This window comes from Balaenoptera acutorostrata, chromosome 1, assembly GCF_949987535.1.
Source record: "Balaenoptera acutorostrata chromosome 1, mBalAcu1.1, whole genome shotgun sequence".
Taxonomy (NCBI): Eukaryota; Metazoa; Chordata; class Mammalia; order Artiodactyla; family Balaenopteridae; genus Balaenoptera; species Balaenoptera acutorostrata.
Genome location: NC_080064.1, coordinates 104,581,101 through 104,604,691, shown reverse-complemented (window position 1 = coordinate 104,604,691; position 23,591 = coordinate 104,581,101). Strand labels below are relative to the sequence as shown.

The following is a 23,591-nucleotide window of genomic DNA, read 5'->3' as shown; positions in this document are numbered from 1 at the left end:
AAAACCAAAGGAAGCTATCCCAACCCTCTGGGTATAGCTTTCGGGTCAAGGCTGGACACAAGACCCAGATAAACAAGAAACAAGGTGGTTTCTGAGAAAACCAAGTGCTCTTCTCTACAGTGTTCTCTTTTCTATAGATGTGTTAGTAGGAAGATATGAAGCTTCAAGTTGCTGCAGCCATCCCTCTATGAAGCCAGACTGAAGATACAAACACAAAGAGGAAAATAGAGGAAAGAGATAAAGAAAAAAGCTTAGCTGGTATCAGATCTACTCTAGAACATCATTGAGCCGATTAAATTTCTTTTTTAGTTTAAGCCATTTTGAAATGGATCTTCTGTTATCTGTACATAAAGAATCCTCTGATGCCAAGGACAAACTAGACAAAAGTCAGAGGAATATGATTTCAGTTGCCATATAAAAGAATGTTTTAATAATCAAGGCTAAGAGACAGGAAATGGACACATTTTAAATTGTTTTCCTTATAATCTAGAATATTGTAAGAGTTCAATACCTGCCTATATGTTCCTATAGTAATAGACTAGACTTTTAAAGTCCCTCCCAACTCTTAAGATTCTGATTCTGTAAAGGCATACTGAATTTGGGAGGTCAAATGAGACACTCAGGACTATGACTCCTCCCTTAGACTTCTTCTATGTAAATAAAAAGGTTAAAAACAGATTTTTTTTAAAAAAATCTCAAATCATACTCACCAGCAAGAATATGAGATGCAGAAAAGGAACAGAGCAAGTAGGAAACAGAGTCAAACTCTTTTTTATTAATCCTTTAATAAACTAACTACATGTCTAAAAATATAAGACAAAATAAACAATAAAGGATCCATTCCCACTTAGCTTATTTGGCTGGGAAAAAAAATGTAACCACTCAAAAATTTTTCTAAAAGTATAAGCAACTAATTTTGACTACTGAAAATAATACAGATTGCATTTTCACTTTTCTACCATTTCACTGTAATTTTGTCATAATGGATTTTTCCCATGTGCTGGTATTAATTTTTTTCTATCTTTAAAGTTTACTGAAGCAGAATAAAATATCAATTAGAAGCATGAACCTTAGCACTAAGCTGCCTGTAATCAAATTCTGGCTACATTATTTACTAGCTGTGCAACCTTGAATAAGTTAGTTAACCCTAACTGTGCTTCAGTTTCCTCATCTGTAAAATGGGAACAATAATAATAGTACCTGTCTCATAGTGCACATAAATCACTTATATCAGTCCTTGGCATATAGCACGTTTATTAGTCTGCTCAGGCTGCCAAAACAAAACACCATCCACTAGGATGCTTAAACAACAAAAATTTATTTTCTCACAGTGCTGGAGGTTTGAAGACCAAGATCAAGCTTCCAGTTTTTAGAGGAGCGCCTTCCTCTTGGCTTGCAGATGCCCACCTTCTCACTATATCATACCCATACGGCCTTTCCTTGGTGCATGTGCAGGGGGAGAGAGAGCTTGGGTGTTTCTTCCTCTTCTTTTAAGGGTACCAGCCCTATCTGATTAGGGCCCCTCGTTCAATCTTAATTACCTCTTAAAGGCTCTATCTCCAAATACAGTCACATTGGAAGGTAGAGCTTCAACATGTGAATTGATGGGGGACAAGACTGAGTCCACCACAATATGCATTATATAAAAACTACTGATGTTGCTACTAATAACGTGTATGTGACTATTGTTCTAAAGGAAAATACAGTTTATTCACAAACCCAATCACAGAGTCTCTAAAGCAAATAACTGACCTGATGACTCAATAAAAAGGTACAACTTTTTATTGGAAAATACTTAATTGCTACTCATTACAAGATGATCCCTCAGAAATGGCAGACCAAAACTGACAAAATATTGCTTCTGCTCTTTTAATGAGTTAAAAGGCTCATTTTGTAAAGTCACCCTTTCCATCTCTAAGCTCCTTTAATTTCTATGACCTCACAAATAACTTTGTTTACCCAGTAAATCAACTTAATGATCCTAATGAGCAGCTGACAATAACTCACCTGACAATAATCTGAAGCTGCCACTGCCCTGGTCATCATTTAACAACCTAACTAAACAGTGGTCTACAAAGGTCACTTTTGAAGAAGTCTGACAAAAGTACCACAAATTAAAACCACCTTTCCTAAAAAAATAAATGCTATTATTTTTAAAAAGAAAAACATTAAGTCAAAACTTACCCATTAGGATTTTAACAGAATCACATTCATTTAAGAAACATTCCTTTTGCTCCCTAAAAGAAATGATTTATATTGACTTATACGGAATAAAATTTTAAGACGTTATCGGGGTTTAAATTCAGCAAATAGTCTTTCCTTACACAGTTATTGCAATGATTAAATAAAATAAATGTATATTATTTACCTACTACCTTGCCTAGGACCAGTATCTATCTGATAAGTGTTACTACATTAGATGTTCTGAGAAATAAGGTTTAAAAAACCAAGCAGAAAATTAACATCCAACTCATGTTTGATACATGTTCATATTCCAATTGTTTAAAAGGGCTCAGAGTTTACCACTGAGTTTAATATAAAGGGATGGTTACTTGCAGAGAGGATCTAATTTTAATTAATCACTAAATATAATGACTTTTAGTACACTAATGTCTCATTGTGGCATCCACAAAGCAACAGGAACTCTTCAGATCACTCTATAACCTCTGCTGAAGAAATAAACTGTTTCATTAAATGATACCCACTAAATTAAATGTCATATATGAGATCTCTGGTGTCTTTGATTACCTAAAGGAAAATTTTTTTCCATTATTCCTCCATCCCAACATCTCTCAGACTCAGGAGAAATGATTTTTCAGTCATTTTCTTTTTTGACAGAAAACAATCAAGTATCAAACAAATTATAAGAGAAATCATAGTGCTAGAAAAATTCTTCCAGAGTCACAATTTAAAAAAAATGTTATTTGGATTACTGTGGTGTTGCATTACAATCAGTAAAGATGATTGCACTGCATATGACTAACGTATGTGCTTTCTGCCCCATTAATATTTTCTTGCTTTCACCTGTTATTTAAAAGATATCTATCACACCAAGAAGCATCTAAAATAGGGGAAAGAAGTGAAGACTATAAAGAACAACTTGGTAATTCTCAAGACTTATCCTTGAATTAAGTAAAAGTTGTTAAGTAAGTTAACTTACTCTTTTAAACTGATAAGTTTAACAAGTGAACTGAACTCAAGAAAGGTAGAAAGAGCAAATCCAAGTTAAACAAAGCTCTTCCCCAGGGATTTCCCTGGTGGCGCAGTGGTTAAGAATCCACCTGCCAATGCAGGGGACACAGGTTCAATCCCTGGTCCAGGAAGATCCCACATGCCACGGAGCAACTAAGCCTGTGTGCCACAACTACTGAGCCTGAGCTCTAGAGCCCACAAGCCGTAACTATCAAGCCCACACACCACAACTATTGAAGTCCACACACCCTAGAGCCTGTGTGCCACAACTACTGAGCCTGCATGCTTCAACTACTGAAGCCCACACGCCTAGAGCCCGTGCTCCACAACAAGAGAAGCCCAAACACTGCAACAAAGAGTAGCCCCTGCTCGCCACAACTAGAGAAAGCCTGTGCACAGCAAAGAAGACCCAACACAGCCAAAAAAAAACCTCTTCCCCAGACCTCCATCCAGACACACATAATGTTAATTTTTCCCTTGGAACTGTGAATGTACAATATAATTCACTCAATTTACTGAATGAGTCACCTTGGGCATGTTACTTTTTTTTTTTTTTTAAACATACATAGATAGCACTACTGGAATTTCCCATCCTTTTTCTCCTCCTCTAAAATGTGCAAGTATCAGAATTGGTATTCCGTTGAAGATAAAAAATTACAAATAGGTACCTACCTTCCTTAAAGTAAAACAATGCAGAAAAAGCTTCAAAATACTCAAATAAATGACTAAAACATCTGTATGTAAATAGAAAATCTATCACATCTGTGTTTTCAAAAGCAACTATAACTAAGTCTTGACTGAAACTTACCAAAAAATACATGTTGCTTCAAATTATAGTTCCACAGAAATACAACAGTTCCCCCTTATCCACAGGGGATTCATCTCAAGACCCCCAGTGGATGCTTGAAAGCCTGGATAGTACCAAACTCTATACTATGTTTTTTCTCCTATACACACACACGTATGATAAAGTTTAATTTATAAATGAGGCACAGTATGAGATTAACAACAGTAACTAATAAAAAAACAGAACAATTGTAATAATTTACTGTAATAAAAGTTATGTGAATGTGGTCTCTTTCTCTCTCTCTTCCTTAAAAGATCTTATTGTACAAATTTAATGCCTTTTCCATCTTAACTAAGCACTTAGTGCACTGTGGCCATAACTTGTACAGTTTAAGGCATAACAGCAAAATTAGCACAGTATTTCCTTCCTCACAATTTCACAAATACAACATTCATGCTTACCTTAGATCCATCAGCATATGATTTTTTTTTTCTTTCCTTATTAAGTCAAGAACTTTCATCTTTTCACTTAAAGCAGTGGTCCCCAACCTTTTTAGCACCAGGGACCAGTTTCATGGAAGACAATTTTTCCACAGGGAGCAGGGGGTGAGGGGGGATGGTTCAGGTGGTAATGTGAGCAATGGGGAGCAGCACATGAAGCTTCACTCGCTTGCCCACTGCTCACTCCTGCTGTGCGGCCTGGTCCCTAATGGGCCACAGACCAGTACCGGTATTCAGCCCAGGGGTTGGGGACACCTGACTTAAAGGAAGCATTTACAGTTTCTCTTTAGCAAATCCAAATTGCTGGCATCACTACTCTTGTGCTTTGGGGCTATTATTAAGTAAAATAAGGGTCACCTGAACACAAGCACTGCAATAACTCCACAGTTGATCTCATAATCCACATGGCTAGTAAGTGACTAACAAGCAGGACAAAGGGATGGTTCACACCCCAGGCTGCAGGGAGCAGGATAGTGCAAGATTCATCACGCTACTCAGAAAGACACACAATCTAAAATTTATGAATTATTTCTGAAATTTTCCATTTAATATTTTCAGACCAAGGTTAACTATAGGTAACTGACTACTGCAGAGGGAAAACAAAACCTTAGATAACAGGGAACTACTGCACTCAGGTTTTAGAAAGTACCTAAAAAGTTAGGTCCTACTTTTAAAATGAAGGTAGAAAATGAAAACAGTAATTAGAAAAAGTAAACCTGAGAGCAACAGCCAGCTCTACCCACCACCAGTCCCTCCCATCAGGAAACTTGCACAATCCTCTTAGATAGCCTCATCAACCAGAGGGCAGACAGCAGAAGCAAGAAGAACTACAATCCTGCAGCCTGTGGAAATAAAACCACATTCACAGAAAGATAGACAAGATGAAAAGGCAGATGGGTATGTACCAGATGAAGGAACAAGATAAAGCCCCAGAAAAACAACTAAATGAAGTGGAGATAGGCAACCTTCCAGAAAAAGAATTCAGAATAATGATAGTGAAGATGGTCCAGGACCTCGGAAAAAGAATGGAGGCAAAGATCGAGAAGATGCAAGAAATGTTTAACAAAGACCGAGAAGAATTAAAGAACAAACAAACAGAGATGAACAATATAGTAACTGAAATGAAAAATACACTAGAAGGAATCAATAGCAGAATAACTGAGGCAGAAGAATGGATAAGTGACCTGGAAGACAGAATGGGGGAATTCACTGCTGTGGAACAGAATAAAGAAAAAAGAATGAAAAGAAATGAAGACAGCCTAAGAGACCTCTGGGACAACATTAAACACAACAACGTTAGCATTATAGGGGTCCCAGAAGGAGAAGAGAGAGAGAGAAAGGAGCCGAGAAAATATTTGAAGGGATTATAGTTGGAAACTTCCCTAACATGGGAAAGGAAATAGCCACCCAAGTACAGGAAGCGCAGCAAGTCCCATACAGGATAAACCCAAGGAGAAACACGCCGAGACACATAGTAATCAAATTGACAAAAATTAAACACAAAGAAAAATTATTTAAAGCAGCAAGGGAAAAACAAAAAATAACATACAAGGGAACCCCGATAAGGTCAACAGCTGATTTCTCGGCAGAAACTCTACAAGCCAGAAGAGAATGGCAGGACATATTTAAAGTGATGAAAGGGAAGAACCTACAACCAAGATTACTCTACCCGGCAAGGATCTCATTCAGATTCGATGGAGAAATCAAAAGCTTTACAGACAAGCAAAAGCTAACTGAATTCAGCACCACCAAACCAGTTTTACAACAAATGCTAAAGGAACTTCTCTAGGCAGGAAACAGAAGAGAAGGAAAGACCTACAATAACAAACCCAAAACAATTAAGAAAATGGTAATAGGAACATACATATTGATAATTACCTTAAACGTGAATGCATTAAATGCTCCAACCAAAAGACACAGACTCACTGAATGGATATAAAAACAAGACCCATATATATGCTGTCTATAAGAGACCCACTTCAGACCTAGGGATACATACAGACTTAAAGCGAGGGGATGGAAAAAGATATTCTATGCAAATGGAAATCAAAAGAAAGCTGGAGTAGCAATACTCATATCAGATAAAATAGACTTTAAAACAAAGAACGTTACAAGAGAGAAGGAAGGACGCTACATAATGATCAAGGGATCAATCCAAGAAGAATATATAACAATTATAAATATATATGCACCCAACATAGGAACACCTCAATACCTAAGGCAACTTCTAACAGCTATAAAAGAGGAAATTGACAGTAACACAATAATAGTGGGGACTTTAAAACCTCACTTACACCAATGGACAGATCATCCAAACAGAAAATTAATAAGGAAACACAAGCTTTAAATGACACAATAAACTAGATAGATTTAATTGATATTTATAGGACATTCCATCCAAAAACAGCAGATTACACTTTCTTCTCAAGTGCACACGGAACCTTCCCCAAGATATATCACATCTTGGGTCACAAATCAAGGCTCAGTAAATTTAAGAAAATTCAAATCATATCAAGCATCTTTTCTGACCACAACGTTATGAGATTAGAAATCAATTACAGGGAAAAAAACGTAAAAAACACAAACACATGGAGGCTAAACAATACATTACTAAATAAGCAAGAGATCACTGAAGAAATCAAACAGAAAATCAAAAAATACCTACAGACAAATGACAATGAAAACAAGATGATCCAAAACTGATGGGATGCAGCAAAAGCTGTTCTAAGAGGGAAGTTTACAGCAATACAAGCCTACCTCAAGAAACAAGAAAAATCTCAAATAAACAATCTAACCTTACACCTAAAGGAACTGGAGAAAGAAGAACAAACAAAACCCAAAGTTAGCAGAAGGAAAGAAATCATAAAGATCAGATCAGAAATGAATGAAATAGAAACAAAGAAAACAATAGCAAAGATCAATGAAACTAAAAGCTGGTTCTTTGAGAAGATAAACAAAATTGAAAAACCATTAGCCAGACTCATCAAGAAAAAGAGGGAGAGGACTCAAATCAATAAAACTAGAAATGAAAAAGGAGAGGTTAAACAGAGACTGCAGAAATACAAAGCATCCTAAGAGACTACTACATGGAACTCTGTCCCAATAAAATGGACAACCTGGAAGAAATGGACAAATTCTTAGAAAGGTATTACCCTTGAAGACTGAACCAGGAAGAAATAGAAACTGTGATTAAAAATCTTCCAACAAACAAAAGTCCAGGACCAGATGGCTTCACAGGTGAATTCTATCAAACATTTAGAGAAGAGCTAACACCCATCCTTCTCAAACTTTTCCAAAAAATAGCAGAGGAATGAACACTCCCAAACTCATTCTATGAGGCCACCATCACCCTGATACCAAAACCAGACAAAGATACTACAAAAAAAGAAAATTACAGACCAATATCACTGATGAACATAGATGCAAAAATCCTCTACAAAATACTAGCAAACAGAATCCAACAACACATTAAAAGGATCATATACCATGATCAAGTGAAATTTATCCCAGGGATACAAGGATTCTTCAATGTACGCAAATCAATTAATGTGACACACCATATTCACAAACTGAAGAGGAAAAACCATATGATCATCTGAATAGATGAAGAAAAAGCTTTTGACAAAATTCAACACCCATTTATGATAAAAACTCTCCAGAAAGTGGGCATAGAGGGAACATACCTCAACATAATAAAGGCCATGTATGACAAAACCACAGCAAATATCATTCTCAATGGTGAAAAACTGAAAGCATTTCCTCTAAGATCAGGAACAAGACAGGATGTCCTATCTCGCCACTATTATTCAACATAGTTTTGGAAGTCCTACCCACAGCAATCAGAGAAGAAAAAGAAATAAAAGGAATACAATTGGAAAAGAAGAAGTAAAACTGTCACTATTTGCAGATGACATGACAAATCGGAAAAGAAGAAGTAAAACTGTCACTGTTTGAAGAGAATCCTAAAGATGCCACCTGAAAACTACTAGAGCTAATCAATGAATTTGGTAAAGTTGCAGGATACAAAATTAAAGTACAGAAATCTCTTGCATTTATATACACTAATGATGAAAAATCTGAAAGAGAAATTAAGGAAACGTTCCCATTTACAATTACAACAAAAGGAATAAAAATACCTAGGAATAAACCTACCTAGGGAGACAAAAGACCTGTATGCAGAAAACTATAAGACACTGATGAAAGAAATTAAAGATGAAACAAACAGATACAGAGGTATACCATGTTCTTGGATTGGAAGAATCAATATTGTGAAAATGACTGTACGACCCAAAGCAATCTACAGATTCAATTCAATCCCTATCAAATTACCAATGGCATTTTTTTACAGAACTAGAACAAAAAATCTTAAAATCTGTATGGAGACACAAAAGACCCCGAATAGCCAAAGCAGTCTTGAGGGAAAACAATGGAGCTGGAGGAATCAGGCTCCTGGACTTCAGACTGTACTACAAAGCTACAGTAATCAAGACAATATGGTACTGGCACAAAAACAGAAATATAGATCAATGGAACAGGATAGAAAGCTCAGAGATAAACCCACGCACCTATGGTCAACTAATCTGTGACAAAGGATGCAAGGATATACAATGGAGAAAAGACAGTCTCCTCAATAAGTGGTGCTGGGAAAACTGGACAGCTTCATGTAAAAGAATGAAATTAGAACACTCCCTAACACCATACACAAAAATAAACTCAAAATGGATTCAAGACCTAAATGTAAGACCGGACACTATAAAACTCTTAGAGGAAAACACAGGAAGAACACTCTTTGACATAAATCACAGCAAGATCTTTTTTGATCCACCTCCTAGAGTAATGGAAATAAAAACAAAAATAAACAAATGGGACCTAATGAAACTTAAAAGCTTTTGCACAGCAAAGGAAACTACAAACAAGATGAAAAGACAACCCTCAGAATGGGAGAAAATATTTGCAAATGAATCAATAGACAAAGGATTAATCTCCAAAATATATAAACAGCTCATGCAGCTCAATATTTAAAAAACAAACAACCCAATCAAAAAATGGGCAGAAGACCTAAATAAACATTTCTCCAAAGAAGACATGCAGATGGCCAAGAAGCACATGAAAAGCTGCTCAACATCACTAATTATTAGAGAAATGCAAATCAAAACTACAATGAGGTATCACCTCACACCAGTTAGAATGGCCATCATCAGAAAATCTACAAACAACAAATGCTGGAGAGGGTGTGGAGAAAAGGGAGCCCTCTTGAACTGTTGGCGGGAATGTAAATTGATACAGTCACTATGGAGAACAGTATGCAGGTTCCTTAAAAAACTAAAAATAGAATTACCATATGACCCAGCAATCCCACTACTGGGCATATACCCAGAGAATACCATAATTCAAAAAGACACGTGCACCCCAATGTTCATTGCAGCACTATTTACAACAGCTAGGACATGGAAGCAACCTAAATGCCCATTGACAGACGAATGGATAAAGAAGATGTGGTACATATATAGAATGGAATATTACTCAGGCATAAAAAGGAATGAAACTGGGTCATTTGTAGAGACATGGATAGATCTAGAGACTGCCATACAGAGTGAAGTAAGTCAGAAAGAGAAAAACAAATACCGTATACTAACGCATATATGCGGAACCTAGAAAAATGGTACAGATGAACTGGTTTGCAGGCCAGAAATTGAGACACAGATGTAGAGAAAAAACACATGGACAACAAGGGGGGAAAGTGGCAGGGGGGCGGGGGGGTGGTGGTGGTGTGATGAATTGGGAGATTGGGATTGACATATATCCACTGATGTGTATAAAATGGGTAACTAATGAGAACCTGCTGTATAAAAAAATAAATAAAATAAAATTCAAAAAAAAAAAACGAAAAAGTAAACTTACCAAATATATTAGTGGAATGTCCTTTCCTTGCAATAGGTCTCAGTTCATTATGTCCCCATCCATATATCCTGTAATTATCCCATGCATGTTTCATCATCTGAGAAAGGAAAAATTATAACCCATCAATTTATATTTTTCACAGACTGTTATCTTTATATTTCACATAATTTAGAGATTCTATTACTATATCCTTACACATTCTCCCGTATCTCCTACTTTAGTATATTATTCTATTAACACCTGTATCAGTGTGAAAACACACATAACCATGTTTACCTTTAGTCTACACAACAGAACAAAAAATGAGGTGTAATACAAAAACTGTTTTTATTGGGGAGAAAGGTGTCTATTTGGCATTCTTTCCTTTTAGGAACTGCCAATCCTTTTGGAAACGGCTCTCCTTCCCTCATTGTGATTATGACAAAGCTGTCAAAAAGCGGCTCTGATTCCACAACCAATTAACACAGCCTGGCTACAGTATCCATAACCTTTAGACCAAAGATCAGCAAACTCTTCCTATAAAGTAAATATTTTAGGCTTTGCAGTCCATAGGTATGTATAGCAACTACTAAACTCGGCTGTTGCAGCATAAAAGCAGCCCTAGACAATACATAAACAAATGGGCATGACTGGGTTCCAATTAAACTGTATTTTTAAAAAATAAAAGCAGCCCTAGACAATACATAAACAAATGGGCATGACTGGGTTCCAATTAAAGTGTATTTTTAAAAAATAGGCAGTAGTCCGAATTTGGCCAGCAGGTTGTAGTTTGCCAACCCCTGACCTACACAAAGTGATTGAGTACATGTGACTCAAATAAAGGCTATCAAGTCCTTTCATACATATTGTTATAGACACCAGCAGACAGAGGGACTCTCATTTTGCAATCTCAAGATCTATGTAGTATATAATCCTGGAGCTGATGGGGTCTAACTCTCTCCCAACATGTAGAAACTAAATAACAAAAGAAAACAGAAAAAGACATGCTTATTATTGACAATAACATCTACAGACTTGGATTCAGCCAAACTTGAAGCTCTACTTTAGAGCCCCTAAGCTAAAAAATATTTTTATATCAATTAGTTTGAACTGAGTTTCTTACAAGCCAGGGAGTACTAAGCTACACAATAGCAGAGTATTTAATTATATATTAGTTGAATTATGTAATAGTAGCCTGTGGTATATCAAATATAATATTCATTAAAAAATTTATCAACTTGTTTTTTGCAGCCAGCATTACTCAGACACCAAAGCTAGGCAAAGACATTACAAGGGAATTAAAAACCAATATATCTCAAAAGCACAGATGCAAAATTCCTTAACAATTCCTTAACAAAATGTAACAATATATAAAGAGGATACTACACAACGACCAAGTGCAGTTTAACCCAGGAATATAAGTCTAATTTAACATTCAAAAACCCATCACTATAATTCACCATGTTAACAGAATAAAAAGAAAAAAATCATACAATCATCTTTTTAGATGTAGAGAAAACATTTGACAAAATTCAATACCAATTCATGAAAAAAACTTTCAGTAAACTACAACTATAAGGCAACAGCCCCAACTTAATTAAGGGCATCTTCAAAAAAACCTACAGCTAACATCATACTTAATGGTAGAAGACCCTACTCCTAAAGTTGAGAACAAATCAAGTACATCTATTCTCACCACTTCTTTTCAACAATGTACTGAAAGTCCTAGCCATGGCAATAAGAAGAAATAATAGGCATAAAAATCAAAAAGGAAAAAGGAAAAGTACCTCTATTCACAGATGACATGACTATGTACAAGGAAAATCCTAAGCAATCTTAAAATAAAAAGCCACTAAAACTAAAAGATGACTTCAGTAAATAAGATACAAGTTCAGCAAACTAAAATAAATTATATTTCTATATGCTAGTAATGAACAGAAATGGAAATTCAAAAACAATTCCATTTATACTAGCATCAAAAAACATGAAATAGAACATGTGCAAGAACTATACACTAAGAACTACAAAACACTGCTGAGAGAAATTAAAGAAAACCTAAATAAGTGGACAGATATGCTCAGGGAGTGAAAAAGTCAATACTGTTAAGATGACAATTCTTCCCAAATCATCTACAGATTCAATGAAATCCCAATCAAAATCCCAGGAACCTTTTATTTTCACAGAAAAGCTAATTCAATAAAGGCAAAGGACTTAGAATGGCCAAAACTATTTTTAAAAGAACAAAGTTGGAGGACTTACCTGATTTCAAAACTTAACTATAAAAGTTAATCAACACAGTGTCACATTCTCATTAAGGACAGGAATATAGATTAATGAAATAGATATGAGTCCAGAAAGAGACTCAACATCTGCTGACTGTGTCAATTGATTTGGAACAAAAGTGCCAAGGTAATTCAATCAAGAAAGGATAATCTTTTCAACAAATAATGCTGGAACACTAAAAAGCCCTATGGGGAGAAAATGAAGCACAACCTTTACTTCACACAATAAACAAAAAAAATTAACTCACAACAGATCACAGACTGAAATGTCAAAACTAAAACTAAAACATATGCCCACAAAAAGACTTGTACACAAATGTACATAGCAACTTTATTCATAATAGCCAAAAACTGGACCAAAGGTTGAACAAATGTTCAACAGGTGAATGAATAAAACAAATCATAGTATAGCCATACAATGGAATACTATGAAGAAAATAAAATTACCTTTATTGCAATATACATAGATGAATCTCAAAAACATGCTGAGCCAAAGCCCAGAAACAAAATATCACATACCTTATGATTCCATTTCACTGAAACTCTAGAAAAGACAAATCTAATCTATAATGATTAAAAGCGGACCAGCAGTTGCCTGGGGCCAAGGAATTGGGTAGACTGACTGAAGAGGGGCACAAATAAACCATTTTGAGATTATGGACCTATTCACAGCTTGATCGCCACTGTTGTTACACAATTATATACATCTGTCAAAACTCATCAAGCTATCCTCTTAAAATAAATACATTTTATTGTACATAAATTATGTCTCAATAAAGTTGAATTTTTAAAAAATCTAATAGCCTGTCCTATCTTCCCCACTTTCCTTTCCTTCCACTTTCCTGAGCCAATTACTTAGATTCTTTCACCTGTTTTTCTATTTACCACTGTATTTCTAAGTACATGTTTTAGTGCTATTTCTTGATTTTAAAAAAAGTTTTAGCTATTTACTATATTCCCCTATAGTTAGAATAATTTAGCTTTCGTATACACTATCAGCTCACCTCCACATAAACTTCCCCACATATATTCCCTGGCTCACATCCTTCCAATGTAGTTAACGACATGTTTTTCTTACAATTACTATATTATTTTGTTCAACTTTTGTTTTCCTTGCTGTTAACTACTGGTCTGAAGTTTGGTGGGTATTTTGTTGATGTAGTTTTAAATGTAACAATTATTAATTTACTTCCAAATTATACTTGAGATTCAAAACTTGTCTCAATATAATTAAACACGTCAGATAAACCATCAGTTCCATCTTATTCTCTGATAAATCCTTCCTGAGGCTCTCTATCCTCCTAACTCTAACCTGGACTTCCATTCTCTCAACCTGAAGCACAGCCATCATCCTGCTGAATCCTGAGACTGACCTTCCTTTCTCTCTCTAGTGACGGATCCTGTTTCCAAAATCGCTTATCTTCCTATTTTTATGCTGAAGCATATTTTCCAGTAGCAATCTGAGAAAACATCTAAAAATATCTTTACCCTCAGATTTGATTCATAATTTGGCTGAATATATAATTCTTCCTAAGCCTTAGCTCCATTCTCTTCCAATTTCTAATATTATTGTTGAGGAATCTAATGTGCCATTATGTACAATCCAAATCTTTTGGGTGAAACTATTTTTTCCTCTGTAAACTTCTAGGATCTGTTTTTTATGCCTCTCTTTCTAAAATTTTAGTAGGAACCTTTGAATTGTTTCTTTGACTTCTTCCCCTCTATTTTCCCTGTTCTTTTCCCAAAACTCCTAATTAATCACTTGTTAGATGTTCCAGATTGATCTTATCATTTTTCTTGTTTTCTTAATCTTTTGTCCTTCCAAGAGAATTGCTCAATTTTATCTTCCAACTCTTTTACTGAATTTTTTAATGTATCAATATCTTTAATTTCCAAGAACTTTCTTATTCTGTAAATGTTCCTTTTTATAACTTATTCTCATTTCATGAATTTAATTTTTTGGCATCCTAAAGATATTAATTCTTTTTTGATATATGTATTCTGCTCCCTGTATGGTTTCTGTATCCTCTAAATTCCTTTCTTCCATTTGACTCATGTAAGAAACTTTCCTTACATGTCTAGTGATCCGTGGTTTGCTCTTCACATTTGAGTGAAGCACTTACAAGATAATCAAAGGCTGTCAGTGAAGAGGCAAGACTTATTGACTGAGCCTCATCTTAGGGAGCTCAGGTGAAACCCAGGGGTGTTTCACTGAGGAACAGACTAGGTCTTTCTTCTTGGGCCAGTCAAGTCTCCCCAGAGAGAAGTCCTTCATTTTCCTGCTTATTGAAAATAAACCTGGCTGCCAGAATTCGAAGAGTTGAGCAGGATAAAGTTGTCTCAATATTCAGAATCCATTTTTCACTTAATTGCCTCCAACCCTACCACTCGCTTTTTTCTTTTTTTTTTAAACATCTTTATTGGAGTATAATTGCTTTACAATGGTGTGTTAGTTTCTGCTTTATAACAAAGTGAATCAGTTATACATATACATATGTCCCCATATCTCTTCCCTCTCGTGTCTCCCTCCCTCCCACCCTCCCTATCCCACCCCTCTAGGTGGTCACAAAGCACCGAGCTCATCTCCCTGTGCTATGCAGCTGCTTCCCACTAGCTATCTATTTTACCTTTGGTAGTGTATATATGTCCATGCCACTCTGTCACTTTGTCCCAGCTTACCCTTCCCCCTCCCCGTATCCTCAAGTCCATTCTCTAGTAGGTCTGCGTCTTTATTCCCGTCTTGCCCCTAGGTTCTTCATGACTTTTTTTTTTTTTTTAGATTCCATATATGTGTGTTAGCATATGGTATCTGTTTTTCTCTTTCTGACTTACCTCACTCTATATGACAGACTCTAGGTCCATCCACCTCACTACAAATAACTCAATTTCATTTCTTTTCTTTTTATGGCCACTTCACTTTTTAGAATGACCTCTGCCCTTTCCCCTCAGCCATACTTGGTATTCCCAAAATCTAGATCTTCCCTAATTCATCCATCCAAAAGTAAACTTTTGGTCTTCTTTTGGGGAAGGGAGGACAGCAGCTAGGATGCTTAGGCTAGAGAACTAGGGATCTAAGGTTTAAGAGCTCCTTTAAAAACTTTCAAATAACACTTTTCCAGCTCTATTTTATACCCCTGCCTTCAGAGGTAAATGGTGTTTCTAATTCTTGAAACTTTCAGATATTCTGCAGGTATTCACATCACCTTGCCTCTTGTTAGCTTCTTCCCTTGCAGGCTTAGATCCCAACTTTCTCTGCTTACTAAGTCAGTAACCATAATGTTTAACAGGAGCCTACACAGGGATTCTTAATATGTTGTATGTTAATTTACAAGAACCCTGGATAATATGGTATGCTCTACAGGATTCACTTAGCAGGTCTGGTTGTCCAAACCCTGCACGTCCTCAAAAAAGGTCTGGCCTGTACCAGGCTCCTGGAAAGTAACCTCTAAACGTTTATTATCCTGCCTGTTAAGAGTATCTTTGTTTACGTGAAGCCTTGGGCCATGTCAGATAGTTTATGCTAAAACGTGATTTATGGTGGGGACCTTGAACCACAGGTATCAGCATGACCTCTGGAGGAGCTGAAGAACTAAGATTAGCCAACACTACATAATGAACTCTTGATAAAAAATTTGGACACCAAGGCTCAGGTGAACTTCCTAGGTTGGCAATACATCGTGCACATTGCCACAAATTATTTCTGGAAGAATTAAGCGCTGTCCGTATCACTCCACTGGGAGAGGACAACTAGAAGTTTGTACCTGGTCTCTACTGGACTTCGTCCTATGTGCCTTTTCTATTGATTTTAATCTGTATGTTTTCAGCTGAATACACCAAAACCATGAAGGCAACAGTTTTGCTAAGTTCTGTGAGTACTCCCAGTGAATCACTGAGCCTGTGGGTGGTCTTGGGTCCTCTCAACACACACTGTTACCTATCTGAATTAGTATGTACATCAGACAGTATTTCAATAAGTTCTAATGACATCTAAAAAATAGGTCAGGCATCTGAAAAGAAATGTGTCAAAGTCCTCAACACTGTCCAAAGAAAGTGCCTCAAACAGCCTGAGTATAAAACATAGAATCCAAAGGTGAGGTAAATCAGAGGACATATTTTATACCAATTCATAAGGCCATGCTTAAAATACCTGCAAATCTTCCATATTCATTACTAGAATATATCCAAATAGATATCTATTTGAACTAAACTTATTGTCTTATTTTATGATGAACAATAGATTTGAAATATTGTTGATGCTATTACACTCTAACAAAGTCTTTTTCTTCATAAGCAGTACAACTACAAACTCCACCCAGAATTAGCAGGAGTTCTAATTAACAAAGTTCTACTAAAATATTCACTAGATTTCCTCTCCCTCTGGTATTCTCTTTACCTCCAAATAACTCCTAGAATAACAAATTGACAGACTTCTGAGACCAAAAGAAATTTCAAAAATGTTGAAATCAATCCTTCCCTACTCTTCAATCCACTGAGATTCTTTGGAAGGATGTGTTCTTAATCTGCAGTATGGTTAAGTGGTATCACAACAGGTTCCTTGAAAGACGGCAGACATAATGTTAACTCTTCAGAAACATGTTTATGAGAAGATTTACATAATATCTAGCAGAGTTCCTAGTAACTAAACACTTAAGAAATTTCTTATTAAATGATAAATTGTTATGGATCTATTCTACATTATTTATAAAATACTGAACATCAAAAGATCTCTGAACTCAGGGTGAGTAATGTAACTATCCAAACAACATTATATCAAAAATTTTAAGTATTCTATAATTATAATCGATATTAAGAGAGTTTTAGCTCTTACTGCCAACTTGCAAACTGAACTACAATTTTGACCTCAAAACAAACAAGATCAAAATATGACACCATAGATGGTACAAATACAGATAGATATTGGGTTGGGTGGCCAAAAGATTCGTTCAGTTTTTTCTGTAAGATGGCTCTAGTAGCGCTTAGTTGTCTTTAACTTCATTCCAAACAATTTTATTAGATTGTATGGTGACAGCTCTCATGTCAGTGTGCATTAAAAAAAAAAAAAAAAAACTGGTGAATTTTTGTGCAGCCATTTTAATATTGAAGATGGAAGAAATAAAGCAACATTTTTGGCATATTATGCTTTATTATTTCAAGAAAAGTAAAAACGCAACTGAAACACAAAAAGAAGATTTGTGCAGTGTATGGAGAAGGTGCTGTGACTGATCAAACATGTCAAAAGTGGTTTGTGAAGTTTCATGTTGGAGATCTCTCGCTGGACGATGCTCCACAGTTGGGTGGACCAGTTGAAGTTAATGGCAATCAAATCGAGACATTAATTGAGAACAATCAATGTTATACCATGCAGGAGATAGCCGACATACTCGAAATATCCAAATCAAGCACTGAAAATCATTTGCACGAGCTTGGTTATGTTCATCGCTTTGATGTCTGGGTTCCACATAAGTTAAGCAAAAAAAAAAACTTCTTGACCATATTTCCACATAGTAATTCTCTACTTAAACATAATGAAAATGTTCTGTTTTGAAAACAAATTGTGATGGGCGATGAAAAGTGGATACTGTACAACAATGTGGAACAGAAGAGATTGTGGGGCAAGTGAACTGAACTACCACCAACCACACCAAAGGCCGGTCTTCATCCAAAGAAGGTGATGCTGTGTATATGGTGGGATTGGAAGGGAGTCCTCTATTACGAGCTCCTTCCGGAAAACCAAACGATTAATTCCAACAAGTACTGCTCCCAATTTGACCAAACTGAAAGCAGCACTCGATGAAAAGCATCCGGAATTAGTCAACAGAAAATGCATAGTCTTCAATCAGGGTAACCCAAGACCACATGCTTCTTTGATGACCAGGCAAAAACTGTTACAGCTTGGCTGGGAGGTTCTGATTCATCCGCCATATTCACCAGACATTGCACCCTCTGATTTCCATTTACTTAAGTCTTCACACAATTCTCTTAATGGAAAAAATTTCAACTCCCCGTAAGACTGTAAAAGGTACCTGGAATAGTTCTTTGCTCAAAAAGATAAAAAGTTTTGGGAAGATGGAATTATGAAGTTGCCTGAAAAATGGCAGAAGGTAGTGGAACAAAACGGTGAATACATTGTTCAATAAAGTTCTTGGTGAAAATGAAAAATGTGTCTTTTTTTTTTACTTAAAAACCAAAGGAACCTTTGGCCAGCCCGATAGATAGATAGATAGACAGACAGACAGACAGACAGACAGACAGAGAGATAGATAGACAGATCATTTAAATCTAGCCAAACACATATCCATATCCATAACCACCCCATATCACAAACCTCAGATTATTACCTCTTTAATTTTTTCCCTTTTCTCTCTTAGGTCATTATCTTCTGGGTCTCCACCATGTGTTCCTATAAGGTTTGGTATAGGAGCTGCTGGCACTGGCTTTTTCTCTTTTGTCTTCATTTCTTGGACTACCTTATTTTTCTCTGTCTGTATTTCTGCTTGGATTTCCTCTCTTGACTTTTTTAATTTTTCTTTTGCTTCTTCCAAAGCCTTCTCATGATCAGCTCGAATTTTATTTCTCAAACGTTCTTCTTCTTCCCTATAAGAAGAGGAGAAAAATAAACATAAAACTTAAAGTTTCCTCCACCAAACCCTGATAGTTGTTTTCTACTCCTGCCATTAAAAAGAATGATCCGTGAGAGAGACTTGGATCTACCTGCCTGAAGAAGAGGATAAATATATCTTAGTATGAGAAAGAAAATGAGCTCTAGATGCTGAAGAGCAACCACCCCACACAGTGGAGAAAAAGGGAACCTAGAAAGTTACAATTTAAGGGCCAAGTGAAAACAGAAAATAGCAATCAATAACTTACTTATTAACTTATTAATTAACTTATTAATCAATAACTTATTAGTAGACACATGAGGAAAAAAAAAAGAGAGAGAGAGAGAGAAAAGAGAGACCAGTGAAAAACTAGATGGGGGAGAGAAAATAAAAAATAGAAATAAGTATCAAGAGGGGACCAAATAAAAAAAAAAAAAAAAAGAGGGGACCAAATAATAAACAACAAGGTCCTGCAGTATAGCACAGGGAACTATATTCAATATCCTATAATAAACCGTAATGGAAAAGAATATGAAAAAGAATATATATATGTATAAGTGAATCACTTTGCTGTACACCAGAAACTAATACAACATTGTAAATCAACTACACTTCAATTAAAAATAAAGAAAAAAGCTTAAGTAAATAAATAAATAAGAGCATTTCATAAACTGACGTGAAGAGGGGGCAAAATATAAACATAGGGTCAAAGAAAGAGAGAGAAGCAGAAAAGATAAGAAGATGGGAAATTTTTTATTTGTTAAATATACATCATACACTTCTAAAATTCTGGAAGTTCCATAGATCTTGTAACACAATGGTCCAACTGATGTGAGCATGACTACTTAAAATTCTCTTGAGCCCTTGTTAAAAATACAGATTCCAATTTAGCAGGTCTGTATGAGACCCATGAATTTGTATTATTAAGAGCTCCTCTGATGATTCTGGTGTGCATACAGGTTTGGAAACCACTACTGCAGTAGATAACTACTGGGTTTCTACCCAGCCCTGAATCTTTTCTCCACCTCCACCCCAATCCACATGAATGAATATAGGAGTGGTAGTTACTATTTTCCAAATCATCCAATGATGACTACTCTAAGGGGGTCACCAAAGTTACCTCTCCAGAAATTGAATTCAAACTCTGAACTTACAACATTGCTGGTGAGACTGTAAAACAGTACAGCCACTTTGGAAAACTTTAGCAGTTTCTTTAAAAACTAAACATGTAACTATCACAGAATCCTGCAATTGCCCTGGACATTTATCCCAGAGAAATTAAGGCTTATGTTCACACAAAAACCTATACACAAGCCAGTTACAAAAAGACAAATACTATATGACTCCAATTATATGAGATTCTTAGGGTAGTCAAAATCATAGAGACAGAAAGTAGAATGGTGGTTGCAAGAGGCTAGGGGAAAGGAAAAAATAGGAAGTTACTGTTTAATGGGTATAGAGTTTCAGTTCAGCAAGATGAAAAGAGTTCTGGAGATGGATAGTGGTGACGGTTGCACAACAATATGAATGTATTTAATACCACTGCACTGTACACGTAAAAATAGTTAAGATGGTAAATTTTATGTTATGCATATTTTACCACAATTTCAAAAATTGGGGGGGGGGATCCTATACAAAAATGTTTATAGAAACTTTACTCATAACAGGCAATAACTGGAAGCAACCCTTATGTCTTTCAACAAGTAAATGGTTAAACAAACCACTGTTTATACTGTGGTATAGCCACACTATGGGAATACTACTCAGCAATAAAAAGAAACTATTCGTACACACAACTTGAATGCATTTCAAAGGTATTATGTCAGTGAAAGGAGACAGTCTCAAAAGTTACATTCTATATGATTCCTTTTACTTGACATTCTCAAAAAGACAAAAATAGAGGGATGATGACTATATTAGTGGATGACACAAGTTATGGATAAGGGGAGAGGTTGAATAAATACAGGACAGTTTTTCTGGATTATAGCATTGTTATATATCCTATTTCAGGGGTTACACAAATGTGAACATGTGCCGAAAATCACAGAACTGTATGTATATCAAGAGAGAAAAAAATCAATTCACAGCCTAGTATTTAAAATAAAATGTTAAATGTTTAGAGAAAAAGAAAATTGGATACCTTGCTGTGAAAAGGGGCTGATGAGGAAAACAGAGAAAAGAGGAGGAATCATAGCACAGCCAGAGAGTCAGGGACAAACAAGGTCATTTGGGTAGCAAGAAAAAGTCCATAGGGCCTGCAGACAGACTGGATATAAAAAAAAGTATGGCAGAGAGGAGCCAAGGTTGGCCCCAGTGTGCATCCAAGGGTAATCCTGGGCTGATCTGTTCAGGAGACTCAGGCTGATGAGGGCATCAGCAGCAGACAGGGGCTGAATAAAGTCTTAGATAAGATAACCAAGGTAAATACAGGCAGGTACCACCCAATCGCCTTCCAATCCCCCTCCCCCTCCTTACCAACAGAAAACATTGTGCCTAGGCCTAGAGAACAGATCCAAGAAGAATCATTTTGTAGTTGGGAAAAAAGTACTTGAAGTAGAAGTACTTAAGCAAAAAGTCAGGAGACAAGGATTCCAGTTCCAGCTCTGCCCCAAACTCACTCAGCAACCTGGCACAAATCACTCGAAAACCTCTAACATCAGTACTTTCTTCAATAAAAATAGGAAAACAAATAATACTATCCTAACACACTTGGCTACACTTATCCAAGGTAAGTACAAGTATTTAATAAATTGTAATTTTCGGTACAAACATAAATCATTAATTATATCAAATCCTCCAATCTCTTTGTTTCAAAATACAAGTGAATGCAGCAATCCCTACAACTTACCAAAGAATGCACTTTATTCCTGCTTTTCCTTTCTTCCTTAAGAACATCTTTCCACAATAATCATTTAGTAGCACCATGAGTTTTCTTTCTAGTTTTTTCCCCTATATATCTCAAATTTTTATTTTCATTTTGATCTCTTTTCAAGGAGCTCCTCGAATTTTGCTTTAGTGTCCAAATTTCTAGATTTTAAATTACACCAGCTGGATCAAATGTTCTGGATGTTTATTTTCACCTGAATGATCTTTCTTTTACTTACGTGTTCTTAAGATTTTTTTTTAACTTTGATATCTTCAACAGATAATCATGTTGAACTTCCATTTGCAAATGTCTCTTGCTTTTCTTCAGTGCCTTATATCTTTCTATGTAGTAAAGAATTTGGCCTTGCCCAAAGAGAAGTCTGGCCTTGTCCTCAGCTTTTGGGAGGTAATCTGTCAAACTTCATAGAAGTGTCCTTGTTTATGGTGGGTGCTGGCCACACCAGATTTTAGGATGGGGTTGGCCACATCCAATAGTCCTAGGGTGGGGGCTGGCCATGCTAAAAAAATCCAACAATACAACTTAGGGTAAGAGTTCTGGGTCACAAAGTATGAGCCAACATGGAGACTGAGTTCAACTACGTGGGAAATCAATTAATCATGCCTTGAAAACTCTGGATGCCAAAGCTCACGAGCTTAGGTGGGTGGCAACACATACTGTCACACATTGATGCTGGGAGAGTAATGTCCCGACTTTACAAGAAGAGGACACCAAAAGCTCCACATTTGGAACCTTCCTGGAATTTATCCTATGTGCTTCTTTCCCTTGGCTGATTTTAAACTCCATCCTTTCTCTGTAATCTATAATCCTTTCATGAGTGTAATAACTTTCAGTGAGTTTTGTGAGTCTTAGCAAATTATCAAACCTGAGGGTGGCTTTGGGAGTCCCCTGAAATTTCAGGTGGTATCCAAAGTAAGGGTGGTCTTGTGGAGGACTGTGCCCTCAAACTTTGCAGTTTGGCTAACTCTGGGTACCATCCAAGGCTTCCAAAAAAAAATCTAATCTTAAATCTACAGGTTCTCATGAGATTTGAAATTACTTTTTCAATTATATCCTATGTGTAATAGTTAAATCACTTTTTGATATCCCATAAGTAATATTAGGTTTGGGGTTTTTTTAGTTGTTGTTGTTGTCTCATTTTGTTTTGTTTTTGTTTTTTCCTTCCACACACCCTTGATCCTTGAAAATCAAAGGCAAATGACAAAACTAATAATTGTTGTTGGGTTAGATATACCAGGCACTGACTTAGTCAACTACTTAGATTATCTTATTTAATCCTCATACCAATTTATGAGGCATCTTATATTTAACACTGTTCTCCATCTTATTAGGAAAACACTAAAGCACAAAGAGAAAAAGGAATTTGCTCAGGGTCACAGAGCTAGTAAGTAGAGAGCCTAGGTACAAACACGTGCATTTTGACTTCTTAAACTATGCAAATACTGCCTTTCACACAAAAGATGAATT

General features: G+C 36.0%; 1 protein-coding gene across 4 annotated transcripts in view; it reads right to left on the bottom strand.

Moving 5' to 3' along the window:
* MAN1A2 (mannosidase alpha class 1A member 2) overlaps nucleotides 1–23,591 on the bottom strand; it is a 219,503-nt gene that overhangs the window by 145,890 nt on the left and 50,022 nt on the right. For all 4 annotated transcript variants that reach the window (XR_009008394.1, XR_009008393.1, XM_007169316.2 and 1 more), the window contains exons 2-3: nucleotides 18,980–19,235; nucleotides 10,381–10,477 (exon numbers count right to left, since the gene is read on the bottom strand). Coding sequence is in view for 2 of the 4 variants with exons in the window: in XM_007169316.2 (XP_007169378.1) it covers nucleotides 10,381–10,477; nucleotides 18,980–19,235 (353 nt within the window). In the remaining 2 variants the exon portion in view is untranslated. The remainder of the gene's footprint in view (nucleotides 1–10,380; nucleotides 10,478–18,979; nucleotides 19,236–23,591) is intronic.